The sequence below is a fragment of the Rousettus aegyptiacus genome, unplaced genomic scaffold (genome assembly GCF_014176215.1).
Source record: "Rousettus aegyptiacus isolate mRouAeg1 unplaced genomic scaffold, mRouAeg1.p scaffold_m13_p_8, whole genome shotgun sequence".
NCBI lineage: Eukaryota > Metazoa > Chordata > Mammalia > Chiroptera > Pteropodidae > Rousettus > Rousettus aegyptiacus.
The window spans coordinates 8,416,289-8,437,105 of record NW_023416311.1 but is presented as its reverse complement, the minus strand read 5'-3'; the positions used below and the strand labels follow the sequence as shown (position 1 = coordinate 8,437,105).

The 20,817-nt window shown below is 51.3% G+C and overlaps 1 protein-coding gene across 1 annotated transcript; it reads right to left on the bottom strand.

Moving 5' to 3' along the window:
• Positions 1-6,129: 6,129 nt before the first annotated feature.
• Positions 6,130-11,235, bottom strand: SOCS1 (suppressor of cytokine signaling 1). Its single transcript, XM_016159682.2, has 2 exons — positions 11,134-11,235; positions 6,130-10,573 (listed from the first exon to the last, which is right to left on the bottom strand). The coding sequence occupies exon 2, from the start codon at positions 10,521-10,523 to the stop codon at positions 9,885-9,887; it is 639 nt and encodes a 212-aa protein (XP_016015168.1). The 5' UTR covers positions 10,524-10,573; positions 11,134-11,235; the 3' UTR covers positions 6,130-9,884.
• Between the last annotated feature and the right edge of the window lie 9,582 nt (positions 11,236-20,817).

Sequence of the window (20,817 nt, the reverse complement as noted above, 5' to 3'; positions counted from 1 at the left end):
AGGGGGCCTCCTTGACTCCGAATCTCTCACCCTCCTCCCCATGATTCCTAGGCCTAATTAATTTTCTTGGTGACTCCCACCAAACCCTCCAGGCACCCTCCCGGTGGGGCCTGGCTCAGGTGATACTGAAACCATGCCTAAGTCCTTGTCCTCCTAACTCTCTGAACAGCTCAAATTCATCTCCTCCCTGTACACCTGGCACACGGGAGGCATGAATAAACATTTGCGGGATGAATGCGTGAGCTCCACACATTATGGCCCCCCAACTCCAATACAGGCCTTTGGCCCCATCACTGCTGGCAATGTGGTACCCACCAGGGGAAGGGACCTCTGGGTGAGGGAGGAAGTCCAGGCTGCAGCTGGAAGCCCAGGCGGCTGATTTCTAAGAAACCAGCTGAGGGACAGGAAGGCTGGGGCAAAGCTCAGGATGGCTTTCGCTTTCATTTTTCTGGGGCTGGAGTGCAGTAAGTACCCAAGGTACATGGATGGGAGGGGAGAGTATTGCAGGCACAGCTTCCCAGGGTCAAGTAGTGGCGGCACAGCTAATCTTCAGGACATGGACCAGGCTTGTAGCCCAGAGAAGTCCTACATGGCCCCTGTCACAGCTGTGAGAGCTGGCAAGAGCATGGGCTGCAGGGCTAAGGGCCTGCCAATTGGCTTGGCCACCAATGCTTCCCCTTCATTAATTTGCCCTTTAGTTTATATGTGCCTTGGATTATTTATTTCTTTGCCCATTCATTCACTTACATATTCAATGATTCATTATTCACTTACTCATTCATTCCACCTATTTTTCATTCACTCGCTCTTTCATTTACTCATTCATTCATTCATTCATTTACCTATCCATCCCTTTGTTCATTCTTTTATTCTCTGGCCCTCTGTTTGCTCGTCCCTTCCTTTTTTTCCTTCTTGTCTTTTCCCTCCCCTCCCTTCCCCTCTCCAACTCTAGTTCCTATCAATCTCTACCTCTGGCTCTTTCCCCCTGACCATTTTCTTTCATTAGTCCAGCATTCCTCAAACCTCATCATTCACCTAAGACAATTTTTAGCACATTTCCTAACCAAATGCCTCTGTCCCAAACTGTAAAAATTCTGTACACCTACTTCAATGTTGTCTCAGGCAGTAATAACCATAACATCTCGGATTTGATGTGAGACATTTTTTCCTAATAGACACTGAAATAAACATGGAAGAGAATTTTTGTGTCTTACACCGAACATATCTGAGTGGGGAGCAGGGTGGCACACCTGCCCCTCAGGGAAGGGCCGTGTTAGAGCCTTGTTCAGCTGTGTGGCCTGGTCCATCCTCTCTCTCCTCAGGACTCCTCAGGTTAGCCTGTCGTCTTGTCATCTTCAGTCATTGTGGGATTGACATTCCATTTCTAGAGAACTTTGCTTATACAGGCATGCTTCTAAACACTTTATAGCTATTAATGCATTTACTCCCCCTAGCAGTCCTGGGAGATAATGTTGGTAATAATGGGGAAACCGAGGTCCAGAGAGGCTAAGTAACTTGCTTGTATCACACAGATAATGGGATGGTCCCTCCTGGCACTCAAAGTCTAGGAGACAGAGCAAACCAGTCTCGGCTTTAAGGGAGGCAGAAACGGAGGTAGTGGGGGCCTGGCAGAGTCAAGGAGGGCTTCCCGGTTGAAGCAATGGCTGAACTGGGCTTTGAGGGTTGATTGAGTAGGAGTTTGCCAAGTGAAGCTGAAGCAAGGAGAAACATCGAAAGGCTTTCCCCCGGCTGCTCAAAAGGCCTAGGGAATAATCAGAAATTAGGGATGATGGAAGCAGACAGGGAGTATGAAGGGAATGGCGTGGGATTAGAAATGTATGTTGCGGTTAGGTGGTGAAAAACATCACATCCCATGGGAAAGGGGTGATATTTTTATATCTAGTGATCAGGAACCCTGGAAATGCCCTGGAGCCATCCTGCTTGGTTGAAACACTGCTTCTACTGCTTTTACCAGCTGTGAGATCATAGACAAGGAACAACCACTCCTGCCCTCATTTGCCTTGTCTATAAAATGAGACGATAATGGTACCAACCTAGATAAGGGGGTGCTAATAGTAACTCATTTGCAGTGGGAGCTAAGGAATGTGAGGTGACCAAAAGTGCAATCTGACCCAGTTTCTTTCTAGTGCCTGCAAAGTTGGCCAGAGCCCACATCTCTGGTCTTCCGTTTCCCCATCTTGAATCCAGTGAAGGAGAGGTGCGCTTTAAGGGTCGAGTGTATGTACATTCCTCCCCTGCCCCCTACCCCTGCTTACCTGGCTGGGAGAACCTAGCAGGCCCCTCCCAGCTGGACCTGAGGTAGTTTCACTTTTACCCACCTCCCAGAAACTATGGCCCTTCCTGTCACCAGGCTAGCACAGAGGGGATTTAATGAAAGATAAGAAAATGGCACTGAAGAACCCCAGGCTGGGTGTGTCAGGGTTTCATTTTCAGTGTCCTAAGCTGGGGATGGGGGCAGGGCCCCTGACATAGGGCCTGGCCTGCCCTGCGAACATCACGCCTCTTGTAGAAAACGGACACTATGCTTAATAGTTTATAATCATTTCCTTTTAATCCTCCATACCCTGTGAGATCCGGATGCTTACCCCATTTCACAGGTGAGGAAACTGAGGCTCAGAATCAGTGAAGGGACTGCTTGCTCACGACGCATAGCCGGCAGCACTCTGGGCAGTGTTTCCCAGGCATGGGATGCGTGCCCTGGAGGCTTTCTAGATGATGGTTTTCTGTGGGACATAAGGGTATTTTTGTAAAGCACTGAGCCCTACCCCCGCCATGAAACAGCAATTTCTTATTTTCATTCTCTTATAGTCTTTCTGTTTAAGTTAAGGAGAATGTCTCGGATGGGTGCTATTGTGTCTTAAACACACCTCTGACACTTGACACTTCTCTCTCTTTCTCTTTCTTCCCTCTTTTGCCCCAAACACGGAGCAGACCTCTCCGAGCAGAGCAAGATACCCAATCTAGGTAGAATTCTCTAATGTTCAGATTTCATTGTATTTTTGTGGTAAGCAATTCTGGCATTCTTATGTATGGTAATGATTTTTCCCTTAAAAGAAAACTTACAAATCAAGTAACTTGATTTGAAGAAAATTACAATTGAATAACAGAACAGCTGGAACTTGGATAGAACTGGCAAAAATCATAAAAGTGGATCTCCAGTATCTGACAGTTTGGCAACCTCAGCTTAGAACTAAAAAATAAGGAAAGGCTGTAAAATTGGGCTGCCTGGCTGGAAGCCCCTGGGTTCTGCCACCTTGCTGTGTGTGATCCTCTATTTAGCCTCTGGGTACTTTATTTAGCCTCCCTGTGCCTCAGTTTCCTCATCTGCAAAATGAGGATAATAATAATAATAAAATTTGTTTCATATGGTACTTATGAGGATTAAATGAAATACTATGCACGAATTACACAGAACGATACCTAATGAGTATCAATTACACAGAATGTGTCTAGTGAGCATTGCATGTGGATAAGCTGGTAGCCATGGCTATTTTTAGCAAATGACAAGCTAAGAATGGGACCAGGCCCATCTGACTTCATGGTTATGCTGCTTCGAATACATCTGGGCAACCCATGTGATAAATAATAATAATTCTTATAATTTGTATATTTGGGTGCTGATTCATTTTGTTTCCACTTATATTAAGTCATTTGATCCTCATGACCCTTCTGAAGCAGGGCAGTGGGTCTAATTGCATCTAATTCTTATTTTCTAGGTTAGGCTACTGCAGTCACACAGTCAACAAAGTCAGGACTTGAATCCAGGTCCTGGGTCCCAGCTCTTTCTGCTGCCTCACAGAAGGAAATGTTGGTGGGAGGGGCCGCCACGGCTGACTTAGGCCTTGCCCCCTCTTCTCTTTCATCATGTGTGGAGAGGAGTATGTGTCTCACCACACAGGCCCCTGCAGGTCCTCAGGTGGGGGCGGCCCTGAATGTCATCCTCCCAGCTTTGACCTCACACAGGATCCAGCCGTCTGGCTCATACCTCCCCTGTCCTACCCCATCTTCATTTGTACCCATGACCTTCCCCATCCCCCCCCCCCCCCACCATCAGCTGCCATGGCTGCCCCAGAGCCACTTCTCAGGATCCCTTCTAATTAAGCGTCCCTGGCCAGTATCCTAGGCTAAATTCTGATGCGGGCATTTGTGGAATTACCAGCCCATCAGCCCACTGCCTCTCCTGGTTTCCCAGCCTGTGCAGTGAAGAAGGGACAGGCGCGTGAGATGTTTTGAGCCCTGGTTAGTTCTGAACATCCTTCAAGGCGGTCCTAAGTGTCAGAAATGAAGCATAAACCCGTGACCTTTGAGCTTCATAGTGGGTAAGATCATGTGCTTAGGCATCAAGGCACCAGGAGTCAGACTCAGGCTTGGCCATTTACACATGCATGGGGGCTATACCTTCACCTTTCTGAGCCTGTCTCCTCAAGATGTAACTTGCGTGAATTATTAGCACCCATGAGGTGCTCAGCAAGTGGTGTTATTTTAAAACAGCAGCAATGTAAGGGTCAAGAAACAGAGAGGGCCAGTCCCACTTTTGGGATATCTTTACAGGCACCCTTTTACTTAATTTCACCCATGGGGTGGGTACAGTTATTAAAATCACGTCCAGGTGAGGAAAAGAGGGTCCCTGTGGACTAGGATGGGGTAGAAACTTTTACGTCTCTGAGGACTGCAGGGGGCGGGGGAAGGCATGCTATTATGACCGTAACTTGGCATGCCCTTAGGACATGCGCTCTCTGGGCCTCCGGGTCTTCTCAACGCCCGGAGAGACCACGGATGGCCAGCTGGCAGCTTGTCCAGGCCGGTGTTAGAACCACACGCAAGCGAGAGGGGCGGGGGAGCTTGGAGAGGCCATGCGGCAGGCCAAGCGCAGCCTAACAGAGCCGACCTAGGCCAAATTCGCATCGGGGTGGGCTCGGCGGCGGCGGACGTTGAGGGTGGCGTCGTGACGTCATCAGCGCGCGCGGCACGCGGCAGCACTGGAGCGCGGGAGCCGTGCGGGGCCCTCGGGCTCCGGCGAAGGCAACTTGCGTTTGTACAAGCCTTTACTGCCAAACAGGCTGGGAAACACCATCCACGACCCCCGAGGCGACGAGGGGACGACACGTGAAAAGGCTCAGTAGCAGACGCGAGCGTGGTCGGTGAGTGCTGTCGAGGCCAGACGCGCGTGCAGGGCCTGCAAGGCCTCATGGGTCCTCGTGGGCCCTCGTGGGTCCTCCTGGGGCCTCGTGGGAGGCGGGCCTTCGCCCAAGCGCCGCAAGGAGTCACTGGAGGGCTGGTGCTTGGCGATGCCGATCTCACGCTGGGTGTGTGGCAGGGAATGGTAGAGGGGTTGTACTGGGGTCTGTCAGTGTAGAGCGTGGACCCAGGTTTCCCAGAGGTTGTCTGTCAGGTTCCACGGCCAGGACCGGGTTAGGCCGGCGCAGTTTGAGCACCCACCGTGGGCATCTGCGTGAATTTGTTTTGTTGAAAACTACACTCTCCTCTCTGACGGACCTTGAGACCCGCCCCCCCCCCCCCCATTATCATGTCAACTCTGCGTTATTCCCTGGAATCCTGGAGCCCTAGAGAGTCTCTGAATGATGCTAGTGGAGGCCAGGTGAGGGGGATGCAAAGCAAGCATCCAGAGTAGCACTGGCCACACTCACCCTGTGTCAGCCCAGACTTCCTTTCAGGTCCGGCGCATCCTTCCCCAAAGTTGAGGCCAGCTCTGCCCTGCACAGATAAACACTGCTCCAAGAAGCCCCTTGAGTCTGGGGGGCCATGCCCTGGGGCTCTACTCAGACCCAGGCTCAGAGTCTAGTCATACTTGAGGTTCCTGACTGATGCCGGCTGGTCACTTCAGGCCTGGCCCCCTCCCAGTTCCAGCATTTGGCCAGGTCTCAGCATTCCTGTGGCTGTCCCTGCCTTGCTATTGGTCTGACTAGTTGGAGCTGAGGGGTCTGGCCAAGAATGAGATGCCCCCACCCCATTCCACACCATCCCCAAATACACAAATAATAAGGGAAGAAGCCTAATGCCACCTCACCAGTCCTCCCTGCCTTAGTTCATCTCTACCCAGCAGTCAGAGGATCTGGTCACAACACAGATTAGATCAGGTCACTCCCATGCTCCCTGTCACGCTTCAAATCCACATTCCTCACCAAGGCCTACAGGGCTATGGCCCCTGCCCATTGCCCACCCATTCTACCTCATCTCCTGCCACTTGCCTACACTGGATCAACTCCAGCTTGGCCAGCCTTCCGAATTCATCCCATCTAATGGCCTGTGCACTTGCTGTTTTTCTGCCTGGAATGCTGACCTCCCAAGCTGGCTCTATCCTGTCATTCCAGGCACAATTTCAGTGTCCTCTTAGAGGAGACTTCCTGACTTTTTTTTCTAGAATACCCCACCCCCACCCCCGGTCCAACCACCTTGTCTTCATCTGAGCACTGTCACTACTCGGAATTTTTATTTCTTTAGTTTGGTGTTTAGTTATTTACTGTCTGAAGCCCTGAAAGTAAACTCCATGAGAGCATGGATCAGACTCCCTCAATTTGGTTCATTCCTGTATCCTTTGGGCTTAAGGTAACACCTAGAACACAGTAGGTGCCCAGTGAATGAGTGTTATATGGACTGAGCTCTCATTTATTGAGCACTGCATCATTCAGAGATGTATTGCCAGATTGTATGCTAAGTGCTTTCCGTGCATCACCTCATGAAGAGGCTCAGTGCTCCACTTCCTGGCTCTCGGACAATAACAGTTCTACTCATAAGCTTGGGAGGATCAAGCAGGCTGAGGTTAGGCCTAGCAATATGCATTTTTCCATGATTCTGCCCTCTGTCCCCCCGACCCCCATTCTTTACAAAACCAGTTGCCTTTAGAGTGAGATAGACTTGGTGGAAGTCATGGCTATCACTTTTGAGCTGTGACCCTGAGTGACTCGACTTCTCTGCACTTCCATTTCCTCATCTCTAAAATGAGGATCAGAGTCCCCAACTCAGGGTGGCTTCGATGTGGGTTGAACGCTGTTCCCACACCTGCATACAGTCCCCATTGTTCTAAAGAGCTGCCCCTTTCCCATTCTGTATGCCCCATGCTGCCCGGGTAACTCACTCCCACCTCTGTGGCACCAGGGCCCCCAACCCAGTGCCCTGCCCCTCACAAACCCTTCTCTAACTTTTCAGTCTTGTAAGTTGACGTCAGCGCTGCTGAATCATGAAGCTGAGGTTTGAGAGAGAATCTGCACCGCTGGGGAAGCCGCATGGCACACACCGCCCGCCCCAGCCCTTTTCCTCTGCACTGGGACATGCACAGGATCTGTCACATGGGGCCTGGAGCACCGCTCCCCGGGGGCTTTCGGTCACTTTAAGCCACTGTATGTTAGTATAGACTTTAAAAAAATGACTTACAAAGAGAAGGGGCCAGCTCTGGGGAGTGTGATTAAAGAGGTCTTTATTCTTAGCTGTTTTGCTCCCGGCTTTATAAGAGAAATGAGTTTGTCTAATGAAGAAGTGGTTTTTAAACTTTTTTTAAAGGAGGAAAAAACTCTGAAAATGTTGTTGACTGTCTAATTCATCCCTTTAGATGAGGACCCATTTCCTCATCTGTAAAATGGGGATGTTAATAGTACCTAAATCATAGGGCTAGGGTGAAGGTTGAATGTTTTAATATAGGTAGCACGGGGCTTGGGATGGTGCTTGCACTGTAATGCTAGATGCTAACAGCTGCTATTGTTATTATCGGGACCTTGGGTCCGTTAGGTCCTTGTGGGAGGTCATGGTACCTAGTGGTACCCAGCCTCTGAGATAGTACTATCTAAGTTTGAAAATCTGGCTCCTCCACTTGCAGTGTGCCCTTCTGTGCATCGCTGATCATCAGTTTTCCCAACTAAAATGGAGAGAGAGGTTTCTAACTCACAGGATGGTTATGATGATTAAACAAGGCAGCATAGGGCCCTGCACACATGTAAGCGCTCACTGTGCGTCTGCGGTATGCCCAAGCATTACCTTCTTGGATTTCTCCCTGTTTCTCCAGGTACTGCCCAAGCTGGGTAGGAGACAGGGAAAATCATAACAATGACAATCATAACAAGGACAGGAGTTGTAATGACAGGACTTGAGCCACACAGCAGAAAAGAAAGGGCAGGGAGATGGTTAAAGAAGAAACAGCGATTCTTGGAGGTAGAGACATCACTTCCTTCCCTCCCACCCCTTATTAAAGGACGAAATTGCCGAAGCTCTCTAAGATCCTAAATCTCTCCTGGCCATCCTTCACCTTGAGGCCTGGAACCTATTTAATTCCTAAGACAAGCCTGGGCAGGTCCAGCTCACAAGTTAATTTTATGCTGCACTTTCAAGTCTGAAAGGTATTATTAAGTATTAGGACACTCCATTGTAAGCATGTCCAAGGCTGCAGAGGGCCATTCTGACTTCTAAAAATGAACTGGCAATGTCTGTTTAACCCTAAACCTGAAAATGACCCAATTCATCGGGTGTGGTAGTATAGCCCTGAGTTGCCAGCATGGCTTATCTGCCAGGCTGCCACAGACACAGAAGTGGCCCTAAAACCTGTGTTGTGAGGACTTTCTGGTGATATGGGCCAGTCTCACCAGCATCCCAGAGCAACCTTTCCCTCTCATGACTCCTGAAATCACCACCTTCTCTGTGATGCGTAGACTTCTGCTGCTAAGGGTTCCAGCAACCATGTCCTCGAGCAAACCCATTTTAGAGGTCTATGCTGAGGCCCAAGAGGGAAAGGGAATTGCCCAAAGCCACCAGCAGGGCCCTCCTGCCACCACAGACCACAGAGCTTCTTTCTGACTCCAAGTTGTATGTTCACCAAAAAGTACACAAGACAGAACAAGGTTGGAAGGAAGTCAGGCCCAGCCCTGTATCCCCCATCCCATCTAAAATATGTCTCTTTCGGTGCTGAGTTTCAGAATGTGCCACTCCTCCTTCCATAGACTCATCAAGCTCCCATACTATCCTCCTTCCTACAAGTGTGGTCACAGAATGAAATTTTCTCTCTGTCATCCATTTCAAATAGATTCTGGGGACAGCCAAATGGCCCAGGTGTCTTCTTTGACACAGGAATAACCACAGGCAGATTTACCCCTGCACTTGTTTTCTCTTCTGTAAAATGGGGATAAGAGCCTTGCTTCATAGGATTGTCTCTATAGGATTAAGTAAATTGAGGCATGAAAAGCTCATAATAGGGCCAGGTATACATTAAGTGCTCAAACATGAGCTGCCATTTTGTCCAGACACACACCACCAAAACTAGACCCACAGTTCCTCTCTTGTGAGAGTAGTAGGGGGACCAAGCAGTGTTCTTAGCCACAGACATACACGCCTCCAAACAGGTCAGTCTTGGGGTCTCTCTCCCTGGGACCCTTTCAGAACCAAGGAAAACCTCTGACCAAAGCACACACTCTAGAAACCTTTTTTCTTTTTAAAAAAAACTTTCATAATAAAGTTTATTACCTAAACTGGTTGTAAAAAATATAAAATAGGATTCTGCACAGCAGAAAAATAAAGCCAGAGACCCTCCCCCAACCCCTGGTTTGTGCAAAGGTACTAGTCATATGTAAACATGAAGAGGTAGGAGGTACAAGTTCAGGTCCTGGCCCTAGATAGTTAAGTTAAGCTGCTACTACAACCAGGGGGACCCAGAGGGAGCACCAAGAGGGGGGCACGCCCCCAAGAGGTGGGAAAGGGCCTGCAGCTTCGCCTCCAGCCGAGAGGGGGGGTGCCTCACCCCCCCACACCGGCTCCCTCCAACCCAGGCAGGGAGGGCGCCCATGTGGTTCCTAGTAAATAATAATTAATAATAATTAAAAAAAAAAAAAGGGCGCCCCAGTTAATGCTGCCTGCGCGGCCGGTCAAATTTGAAAGGGGAAGGAGCTTAAATAGTCGCGCAGGACGGGATTGAGGGGGATGCGCGCCAGGTTCTCGCGGCCCACCGTGGCCACGATGCGCTGGCGACACAGCTCCTGCAGCGGCCGCACGCGGCGCTGGCGCAGCGGGGCCCCCAGCATACGGCGCGGCGCCGCCACGTAGTGCTCGAGCAGCTCAAAGAGGCAGTCGAAGCTCTCGCGGCTACCGTCCAGTTGGAAGCGGCCGGCTTGGAAGTGCACGCGGATACTCGTGGGGCCCGAGGCCATCTTCACGCTGAGGGCGAAGAAGCAGTTCCGCTGGCGGCTGTCGCGCACCAGAAAGGTGCCCACGGGCTCGGCGCGCAGCCGCTCGTGCGCCCCGTGCACGCTCAGGGGTCCCCAGTAGAAGCCGCAGGCATCGAGGAGCGCGCTGGCGCGGGTGATGCGCCGGTACTCGGCGTGCGATCGGAACGTGCGGAAGTGCGTGTCGCCCGGGGCCGGGGCCGGAGCCGGGATCGGGACCGCGGGACAGGGCCTCGGGCGCGCCGGGGCCGCGGGAGAGGAGGAGGAAGGCTCTGGCCGCCGTCGGGGCTCTGCTGCCGTGGAGATTGCATTGTCGGCTGCCACCTGGTTGTGTGCTACCATCCTACACGAGGGGCCAGCCGGAGGAGTGGGCCATAGCGTCCGGGGGTGCGCTGATGGGGGAGACAGAGGCAGTGAGCGGAGTCTGGGCGGGGCTGGGCAGGTGTGGGGCTTAAGGCTGGGCCGATAACCCTTAAAGGCAGAAGGCATAGGACCAAGTCAGCGCGGGCCCCTTTGAACTTCAGTGGGCTAATTTAGAAAATGGCTTGGCTTCCTCCTCTGCAGAGCACTTCCAGGAGGTGGGGGCCCGGTAAGGGCGGAGTCCAGCCTCTGGGACGCCAAAAGTTTGGGTAAGGAGCGGGCCGTGGAGAGAGGTGTCAAGGAGAAGCCTGCCCCTGCTCCGGCCACCCAGCCCTCGGCTCGCCGCCCCAAGGCCGCCGCCTGCTGGCCAGGCCGGGGAATGGCGCCTCGTCCCGGCGATTTGGGCACAGGCAGGAGAAAAGCTGCGCTGCGGGAACCTCGCGCGCGGGGGGCTGCCAGGGTGGGGTCGGCGGGTGCCAGGGAAGTGGCAGTCGCTACCCCACCACGCAGCCCGCTTAGGCCAGACTGATACTCGATTTTCTTTCTGTTTTTCCCCTCTCCCTCCCGCTTCCTTGCCTAGTGCCGGGCTCACCTGGCGGCGGGGCGCGGGGCGCCGCGGGCGGGGCAGCAGGGGGCTCCGGGGCGGCTCTCGCGCATGCTCCGGGGCCGGGAGCCGTGCAGCTGCCACGGCCGCAGCTCGCTCTGCTCCACGCCCGCCCCTGCACCAGTCTTTAAGACCAGCTTCAGGGGTGGGGCTTGCAACGGGAGTCTCCGCCCCTCGCGACTCCACCCCCCTCTGCAGGCCCAGTCCTTCCGCGCCACTTTCGGTTTCTTTTCTCCACACCAGCTCGACCTTTTTGCGCACACCGGGGACCCTCCCCGTGGAAGCCCTCTGCCCTGACCTTGCCTTGCACCTGTTCTAGGACCCCTCCATCAAGGTCTCTGGCCCTGCCCCTGAACCCCTGGCCGCTTCTCGGATGTCCCCTTCGGCCCTGGCGCCCCTACTTTTGCCCCTCTACACTAGGTCGCAGATTTCTGCAGTCAAGCACTGTAGGATACTCCCGCCTAGCCCTGACACACCCCTTTCCCCCGCCGGGCGTCTCAGCACCCATCTCGGCCGATCTCTGGCCTTTACTTCCCTCGAACCAGACCCCTCCACTCCACCTGGGGTCCAGCCAAACTGTTCCCGGCCGTGGACCTCTAGGGATGTTACCACTGCTCGGGTAGTTCCGGAGCGGCCGCCCTCCCCCGCAACCCCCCGACCCGTCGCTGTGCCTGGTCTTGGCTTGGGCTTCCCAGGAAGCGACAGCCTGACCACAGGCTTCAGAGGAACCCTTCAGCAAGGCAGGAGGGGTGCTTGATGGCAGGCTGAGTTCCTCAGAAACCGGGCGGGGCTCAGCAAGGTTCCCCGAGGCTGTGGCTCATCCTCCTACCAGTAGGAGAAACTGAGGCTCAGGGAGGGGCCGTGATTTGCAGTGACTGGCAGATGGGGTCCTCCGGAGGAGTCACGCCCTCCTCACTTTAATTTGGGGAGAGGAGCAGCTGGAGAGACCAATGAAAAAAATCATTCATTTACAGATGCAATGATTCCCAAAACCTACTTTGTTTTTTCCTGGCCACTCCTCCTCTTCCTCCACTTCTTTCTTATATATTCCCCTATGGTCGCTCCATCAAGTAGCTGCCTTCCCAGGCATCCACACCTTGGGCTTGGGATCGCGGGGGTTAATGGTGTGGGCTACAATTTATACATCTGCGTGTGATCCAGTGATCCTGTCTGGTGGAAAGGCATTGAGTAGATGCCTAACTGGTACATGTATTTTTGAAGGAAAGAAAGAACAAATGAGGGTTGGAGCCGGTGGGTGGGTGGGTGGATAGTCTCAGTTTGGAGGGGTCACACAGAAGACGGGACAGGCTTGGGGCATGGTGGCTGGCCTCACGCTGGCACACACTGCCCTCTACAGGCAGCTCTCAGGCGGCAGCCTAGCCAGCTCCTCTCCTTGAAGCCCCGGTGCCAGGTAGGTCCTCCTGCATGCCTCTGTGCCCTCAGGCAGAATCCAGGCCCCAAGGAGGTGGCCCCAAAACAGTCTTGCTTAGGACCCCATCAGCTTCCCGAATTTGTGTGTGGCAGCAATTAGTGTTGGTCATTGATACAGTGGTCTTGGGTTGTGTGCGTGTGCAGGCATTCATGTGCCGGGGGTGACAGAAAAGATGCAGAACTGTGCAAGTACCAGTGGTCAGTTGCTGTGGTCATTCCAGAGCACCTGCTGGGGGCTGTGTCCTATGGTGGGTGACGAAGATAATATAAAGTAGTGGTTACATGCCAGACTATGGACGCAGACTGCCTCGGTTCCAGTTTTACCTCTGCAACTTTCTAGCCTTGTGACCTTGAGCATGTAATTAACCCCTCTGGTTTCTTCATCTGTGAAACAGATAATAATAGTACCTCCCTCAAAACGGTGAGGATTAAATGAGTGATCATGGGTCAGTCAGGTGCTTAGAATAGTCCTTGGTATATAATAAGCATTCAGTAGGTGTTTACTGTTGCTAATGTTCACCCAAGGGTGCCCGTGGGTGTGGCAGCATGTTGGAGCCCGCAGACACATACATGGCTTTATTCCTCATGCTCATCTTAGAAGCCTTCGCTCAGGAAGCACAGGCCAGAAGAGGCATAGGCAGAGTAGAAGGAGGAGGAGAGTTTCACAGGGCAAACCAGGCCTCAGGGGGTCATGGAGAGGGGTATCACCTCCTTCTCACTTGAGCTGGGGGTGGGTGGTGCAGGCCCAAGAAGGCGGCCAGGCTGGGCTGGCTCCTGCATGACTTGTCATCCTGCCAACATGTCTCCTTGGCCGGCCTCTTAGCAGAGGGAAATCTATAAATAGCTGATGGTCCATATGCCCTCACCCCCCATTGACAGCCTTGTTGGCTACTTGGGAGAGCCACCCTTTTTTCCTGGGGACCGAGGCCTCCTTCTCTCAGCCTCCTTCTTGCTGCTACCCTTCCACCCATCCTTGTGGAGCCCCCTGCATTTCATGTACTGATGCCTGTGATTATTGGCTTAAGCTGACTATATGGTAAATGCTTTAAAGGCATTAGATTATTGGATTGGTGCACAACAATCTGCCCATTTTATAGATAAAGAAACTGAGGCTCGGAGGGGAAGTCAGTTGCCCAGGGGCACACAGCTTAAATGTGACAGAGCTGAGATTCACACCCAGAGCTTTTGCCTTTGTGCACTGTGCTTTAAACTTCCTCCCCGACCTGGCGATCTCGAGTCTTGGTCTGTCTTCTGGAAAAACAGTAGATGCCAAAGAAATCATAGATTCATTTGGATGCTGAGCCTGCCTGGGGAGGAGGGGGGACAGGTCCGCCGGCTTCCCTCTCATTTAGTAAGCTTGGGGAGCTCCAGAGCTTGGCATCCAAGGCTCCGTCTCACCCTGTATGGCTTTGAGTCCTGCTGAGTCTCAGTTTCCTTGCCTGCACAGTGGGACTGGCCCCATCCTCCACCCCAACCAGATCCTGGTTGTGAAAGCAGTAGTGAGTCAGGCCCCAGTTGCTAAACCCACGTGGGTTCTCTTTAGTACCAACAGCAACGGTTACATAGCTTTGGTTTCATTTTCTGAAGTCCTGAGTTCAAAACGAAACCAAATCCAGATGGCAAAAGGGAAAAAGATATGTGCTGATTGACAAGCATCGGCCTCCCTAGACATTCTCCCTGGAGGACTGGCACAAGACTCAGGGGAAGCATGGGAGCCCCAAGGAGCCCAGACTCTATACCCCTTACTCTATAGTAAGACTGGGCTGCATTTGGACTCCCTACTTACCACCTCCCAAGTGTGTGACCTTGGGCAAAAGCTGCCCTCTCTGAGCCTCATTTGACCCATCTGCAAAATGAGCCCTAGAAGTTTTGTACCTCCAGAGCAGCAAGGCATGCTAAGACTGATTCAGAGTGCCAGGGCCAGAGAACATGTGCCACTTAAGTGACTTCTTGTCACAGGGTCAGCCCTATGTTCATAGCTTGCTAGGCCACAGCCAGACATGTGGGATGATTCTCCTCCCCGCTGCCCTCTCAACAGGCTCTGGCAGCCCAGAAGTGAGGGGCCCAGACAGTTTTGCAGTTTTTCTTTCCAGTTTTGGCAGAGTCCTGCTGGGAAAAGCAGCCCCTGGTCAGGACGTGTCATCTCAAAATTGCTGTCTGCCCCAGTGCTCCTCAGCCCTCCTCTTCTTTCACAAGAAGGCAGCCAAGGTTCCCATGGCAGCCTGAGCCTCTGGGGAGCCCCGAGCTATGGGATATAGAGCATGGATTCCATCAGCAGGCGTGGGTTTAAATCTGTCACTTAATAAGCATGTGGCCTGGGGCAAACTTCTTACCTACTCTGTGCCCCAGTTTCTTCATCTGCAAGGTATACAGAATAACATATCTGTTTTACTCTTTCAGTATTTATTCAGCAGATATTTACTGTCTGCCAAGCACTGGGGACTCGGGGGTCTCCCAGCAGACCTAGGGGAGACTGACAATGAATTCACAGGGTCATTTCAGATCTGGTGAGCGCATTGGGGGAAAGAAATGGAGGAGAGACCAGGTGTTTGTGGGGTGGGGGCGAAGACATAAGCCAAGGCCCCTGGGAAAGCCTCTTGGGGTGGCGACGTGGGAGTTGAGGTCTCCCTAGAAGCCGATGAGGAGAGCTCCAGGTAGAAAGAGCTGGTGCGGAGGCGCTGAGGCGGGAGTGAGCAGCGTGCTTCAGGACCAGAGAGGAGCGCTGCGTAGCTGCTGCGCAGAGCGCGAGCGCGCGTGAGTGCAGGGGCGAGGCCTAGGGCTGGGCCCGCAGATCTGGCAGGGCCCTGCCCAGGCAGTGGGAGGGGTTTGGAATTCATCCTGATTGCAGGTGCCTGCCCTTAAAGCCCAGGAGGCACCATAGGGCACTGTAGGATTGAGTGTGGAAAGCGCCCTCTGGCTGCTGACCTCCTGGACAGCCAGGGCTTTAGCCAGGATGACCTACAGTAGGGGTCTTGGGACACACCTCACAACTGTCCCTGACCTTCCACCCCCAGCACGTCACTACACTAGACCCTGGAATGGGTGTAAAGACAGTCCTAAGGGAGAGTCGGGTCAGTTACTCTTCCTCATAGTTCTGTGAGGTGGATGTCATGTGTTGCCATTTACCAATGAGAAAAGCAAGACTCAGGAAGCTGGTAGAATTTGGTAAAGGTGTTTTGGGGAGCCCTCCTTCATTGTGTGGGGTAGACAGTAGTCTCAGCCCCTCCCAGCAGCAAGAAAGATCAAGTATTTCGGTGGGGGGGGGGGGCTATACAGCTGGGGACACTGGAGTCAAGGAGAAGGTTCTGACAGAGAAGGCTGAGGCCAGGGAGTGATGACATGAGCTGGTGGCTGAATTCCAACGTGATGACAGGCTGGCTCCTCAGCGATCCTGGGGAGACATGATGAGAACCTTCTAGCAGGCCCAATTATCCCCAAGTGACAGGTGAAGAAAGGAGAGATTGGTCCGATGTGAAGTAGCTGATACTAACCAGCTTTCAGAAAGCAGTCTCTATTATTGTGTTAATAACTCCTAAATCGGAGGCGGGGGGAGAGGACTCCTGAGAGCACTGGTTGTAGAGTCTAGGCACACCTGGTTCCAGTCCTAGCTTCCCGCCTCCACCCCCACCTGTGCTGTGGCTTCAGGCAAATCGACTTAATCCAGAGGCTCCAAGAACTGTCACAAAGCCCAAACTGGCAGGCTCAGGGCCTTTTCATCAGCAAATCCCTCAGGACCTCGCTTGGGGCTATTTATTCTGCTTTTACATACTATTACAATAATCTGATTCCCGTCCTACCCCTTCCCAAAAAGTGGCAAATTAGGAGACTGACAGCAAGTAGCATTACCAGTTGCCTTTGGGAGTTGACGTAGAGGGGAGAAAGAATTTGCAAAAGCTGTGAGACTAGACACAAGAATTGACACATCGCAGGCCAGAGACATTGAGGGTGGGGGACAGGATGACTCCTCGGCTCATTGGCCCTTCATTGTGAGAAAGCTGTTGAGAGTGGCAGGCACCATGACAAGAGGATGAACTCGTTTTGGGGCACATGGAACAACAGCAGCCTCGACAGTAGCCCGTGATGTCGGAAGGCCCAGTGTTTAGTGGCACAAGAGGAGGCACCTGGCCAAGCTGGCAAGGCCCTGAGCAGGCTCCAGGAGGAGGTGATCCTTGACCTGAATTTTAAAGAACAAGTGGTGCTTAGCCCAGGGAAGGTAAAGGAGAGCTCTTCTGGCAGAGCATTACAGGTGAAGTCCTGGAGACAAAAACCAAGTATCAGTATGAGCCTACACCAAGCAGGAGAGCCCCCCTCCCTGCCCCTTAATGCCAGCCCCCATAATAGTCTATAGGCAGAGGCCTGGCTGGGGGAAGGTGATGGGCTGGCCTTGACTTCCCCCTGCCCTGGGGCAATGAGTCCCTCTGGAGAGAGGCTTCTGGGTCACCTTGCTGCAAACCAGCCAGCCCAGAAAGGGACTGATGCCATTGGCTTGAAAGATTGATTACACTTCGCAATCACAGTTTATATTCAGCATTCCTGTACTCTCTCTTCAGACTTACCAAAGCTCTGCTGAGCACCTACTGGATGCTTCGCTGATACTCATTTCTTTTTTTTCCCTTAATTTGCTTTTCTGTTTCCTCATATAAAATAATTAAAGCATCTCCCCTACCCAGATGTAACGCCAGTTACCAGCTCGATCTGTGTCCTTCCACGGAAGGTGCATTCACACACCTGCATTTTCCCCCCATAAAAACACAGTGTTGGTTTGCATAGAATTTTTTCCTCTATAAATGCTATATCTTTCTCCATCTTCCCCTTTTCACCCAACAACATATCCTGGCAACTAGGATAGATCACATACAGACAAACCTCATTCTTTTAAAAACTATAATATATCCTTTTTCAAAATTGCATTCTCAGTGACTCTCGTGTGTTCTTATCCATCCGCTGTGGGTGGGCACATGGGTTGTTTCCAGGTTTTTGCTCTTGCAAACAATGTAGCCCTACACCTCCCTGTACAAGGTTCTGGCAAACAGCATTGAGAAACATTTTGCATACTTTAAATGTTAGTAGACATTTATGTTAGTCGCCCATCAACATGCCTGTGCACATTTACCACCTCAGTAGTGGCATTTGACTGTATCTGTTTCCCTGTGCCTTCGCCTGTACTTGTTATCAATTTCATTTCCATTTTCTTCCATTCGACAGGTACACAAGTAGCATCTCACCATTGCTTAACGTCTGTTCTTTGTTTCATTTATTCAGCAAATATTTACCGAGCTCCTAACATGTGTTGGGATGCTGCTAAGTACTAGGGATGCAGCAATCGAGAACAGCATGCCTCATACATTGTTGGTGGGATTGCAGATTGGTATAGCCACTGTGGAAAACGGGGTGGAGGTTCCTCAAAAAATTAAAAATGGATGTACCTTTTAACCTAGCAATTGCACTTCTAAGTATTTATCCAAAGAAAACCAAAACAATAATTCATAAAGATCTATGCACTCCAATATTCATGGCAGCACAATTTACAATAGCTAATATATGGAAGCAACCTAAATCCCCATCAACAGACGATCAGATAAAGAAATTATGGTTCATATATACAATGGACTATTAGCCATTAAAAAAATGAAATCCTACCATTTTCAATGACATGGATGGACCTAGAGGTTATTAGGCTGAGTGAAATAAGTCAGACAGAGAAAAATAGTTACCATATATCTGATTTCACTTATATGCAGTATCTAAGGAACAAAAAGAACAAACTAATCAAAAGCAGACTCACAAATTTAGTGGACAATTTGGTGATGGACAGAGGGGAGGGGCGTTGGGAGGCTAGGAGAATAGGGTGAAGGGTTAAAGAAGTACAAATTAGCAGTTGATAGGTGGGCATGGGGAGCATGGAAAAGGGAATGCAGTTAGCATTAATACGATAGCTAAGTGGAGGGCCAGGGGAGGGAGGGAGCCATTGGGGGGATTGTTTTATGAACATTATAGATGTCTAACCAATGTACTGTATACTTTAAACTAATTTAAAGGGATAAATATATTTAAAATAAATAAGTATAAAGAAGCTTTTAAAAAAAAAAAGAAAAAGAGTAATGGCATGGCCCCTGGACTTCTTCACGAAGTATTCGGTGCAGATAAGCCTCAGAGAGGTTAAGAGACAGGCCTGAGGTCACTCAGCGAGGGGACAGGGGAGCTGGGTGTTGAATCTGGGTCGGCGTGGCTACAGAGTTTGAGATATTTTTCCTCCTGAGTCATACCTCAAATGGGCATATCAGCCTAGGCTTTGCAGGCTCTTCCCTGACTGCTCCCTCCTCCCCCAGGACTGCTGGGTCGCCTAGTGCTATCTAGGGCCCACAGGAGCGACAGTGCCCCAGGCAGCTGAGCTGGCAGTCCCACCACAGGTTGGGCTCTTTCGGTATCCCAAACCTCACCTCACCCCATTATCTTACCAAAATTAACCAGAAAGGCAAGATCTGTCAACTTCAGAATCTGCATAGCCTCTCTGTGGCTGAATTGGGCATCTGTTTCTCTCTGTTTCCTGAATTTGGGTTTCCAACAGGCCTGCCCCCAAGCTACTGCACCCCACCCCAAACCAAGCAAGTGAAAGAATGAATCTGTGGTTTGATGTTTTTCCTCTTGTCATGTGTCTGAATGTGAGAGGGTGGGTGTGTGCCAGTGAATGCTCGCTTGAGAATGTTTCAGTGTGGGAGGGGAGGCGTGTGAGAGCCTGCGTGTATGTATAGGGGTGTGTGTGTATGTGTTTGAGTGAGAGTCCTCATGTGAATCTAGGTCTCTGTGTCTGAATGGGTTTGAATTGTGATTTCTTTGTATATGTGACTGGGTATCTGTGTGTGTTTGTGCCCCCTTTTTTCTGCCTGTTGGTTTCAGGGAAATGTGGGGTTAAGGATAGGTCCATAAACCAGACATGTGACCCAGCCTGTCTGCTTCCCAGTTCACTTCCTCTGTGATAGAGATTTTGTCTCTATAATAGAAGAGCTCCTGCCTTCAGGATCGGATTATCAGAGGACACTGTTCAGGGATTAGGGAGATTCCTTTGGTGAGTGGAGCTCAAAGTCCCTGACCTTATTCTCTGACCCTCTTTCTCTACCTCCTCCCTTAAACATGCTCCCTACCCAAACTCTTTTGTACTGCAGAGTCAGTGACTATCATGGCATTATGTGGCTTTACATTTTTAAATAGGAAACCAGGAGGTTTGGAGTGAAGGTGAATCTCTGATCTCAGACTGCCCTCCAGGAGACTTTGATCCAATCATTTCACCTCTGAGTCTCAGTTTCTCCCTTTGTAAAGTGGGACCAGCTTCTCCCTTTGTAAAATGGGACCAGCAATGCCTTCTGCTCTTCAGGTGTGTGGATCCAATGTCGACATCTGGCATCTGGCTTAAGCAATGGTCATTTCCCCAGTCTGCTCGGGCCCTTCCCCTACATCCTCCCAGAGTGGTGTATCAAACCTGCTGTGAGGGGAGGTCAAGGCACAGTGCAGTCCATGTCTCAGATCCTCTGCTGGATGCTTGCATGGTCTTCACCTCAGTGACCCCTAAAGGGAGGCACTTCAGTCTCCCATTTCAGAGACAGAGACTGGGGCACAGGGAGAGGAAATGACTTGCTAAGGACATACAGCCAATGTTATATGGACATATAACATTTTGTTAGTTACAGCGAATTGATATTTGCGTCTGTTACAGAGTGACTGCCACAGCAAGCCCTTTTTCCCAGGCTCCCTTTCGGTCCCTCTGCCTCCACTGCAGACACCTCCATCATCTGCACACCTGCCCCATCCTCCATGTCCACGTGTCTACCCTGTTCTTTCAGCCCAAATGCCAAGTGAAACACAAAAGAGAGTAAGAGCAGCCATGTGTGGGTGCCGTGCTAGGTACCTTCACAAGCTTCAGGCCCCTGAGCCACCCGAGGTCAGAATTATTACCCTGCTGACAGATGAGTCGAGTACGCCTCGGAGTGAATGTGACTAGTCTGAAGATGCCCAGCTAGGAGTGAGGGAGCCAGTGTGATCTACGGTCTGTCCCTAAAACCAAGGCTTGTGGATTTGAAGGTCGGAAGGTAATTTATGTGGGACCCTGACCATTCCTAAATCCTTTTATCCGGCCATTAGCATTTCTTCAAAAGATTGTCTAGTACTTGATATGCCATATTAATAATAGCATAGGGTCATTGAGTACCTACTGTGTGCTGTGGCTAGATACCACTTCACACACGA

What these genes read in the sequence shown, in the direction of transcription:
- SOCS1 (XM_016159682.2), bottom strand. Translation starts at nt 10,523, where the DNA reads ATGGTAGCACACAACCAGGTGGCAGCCGACAATGCAATCTCCACGGCA.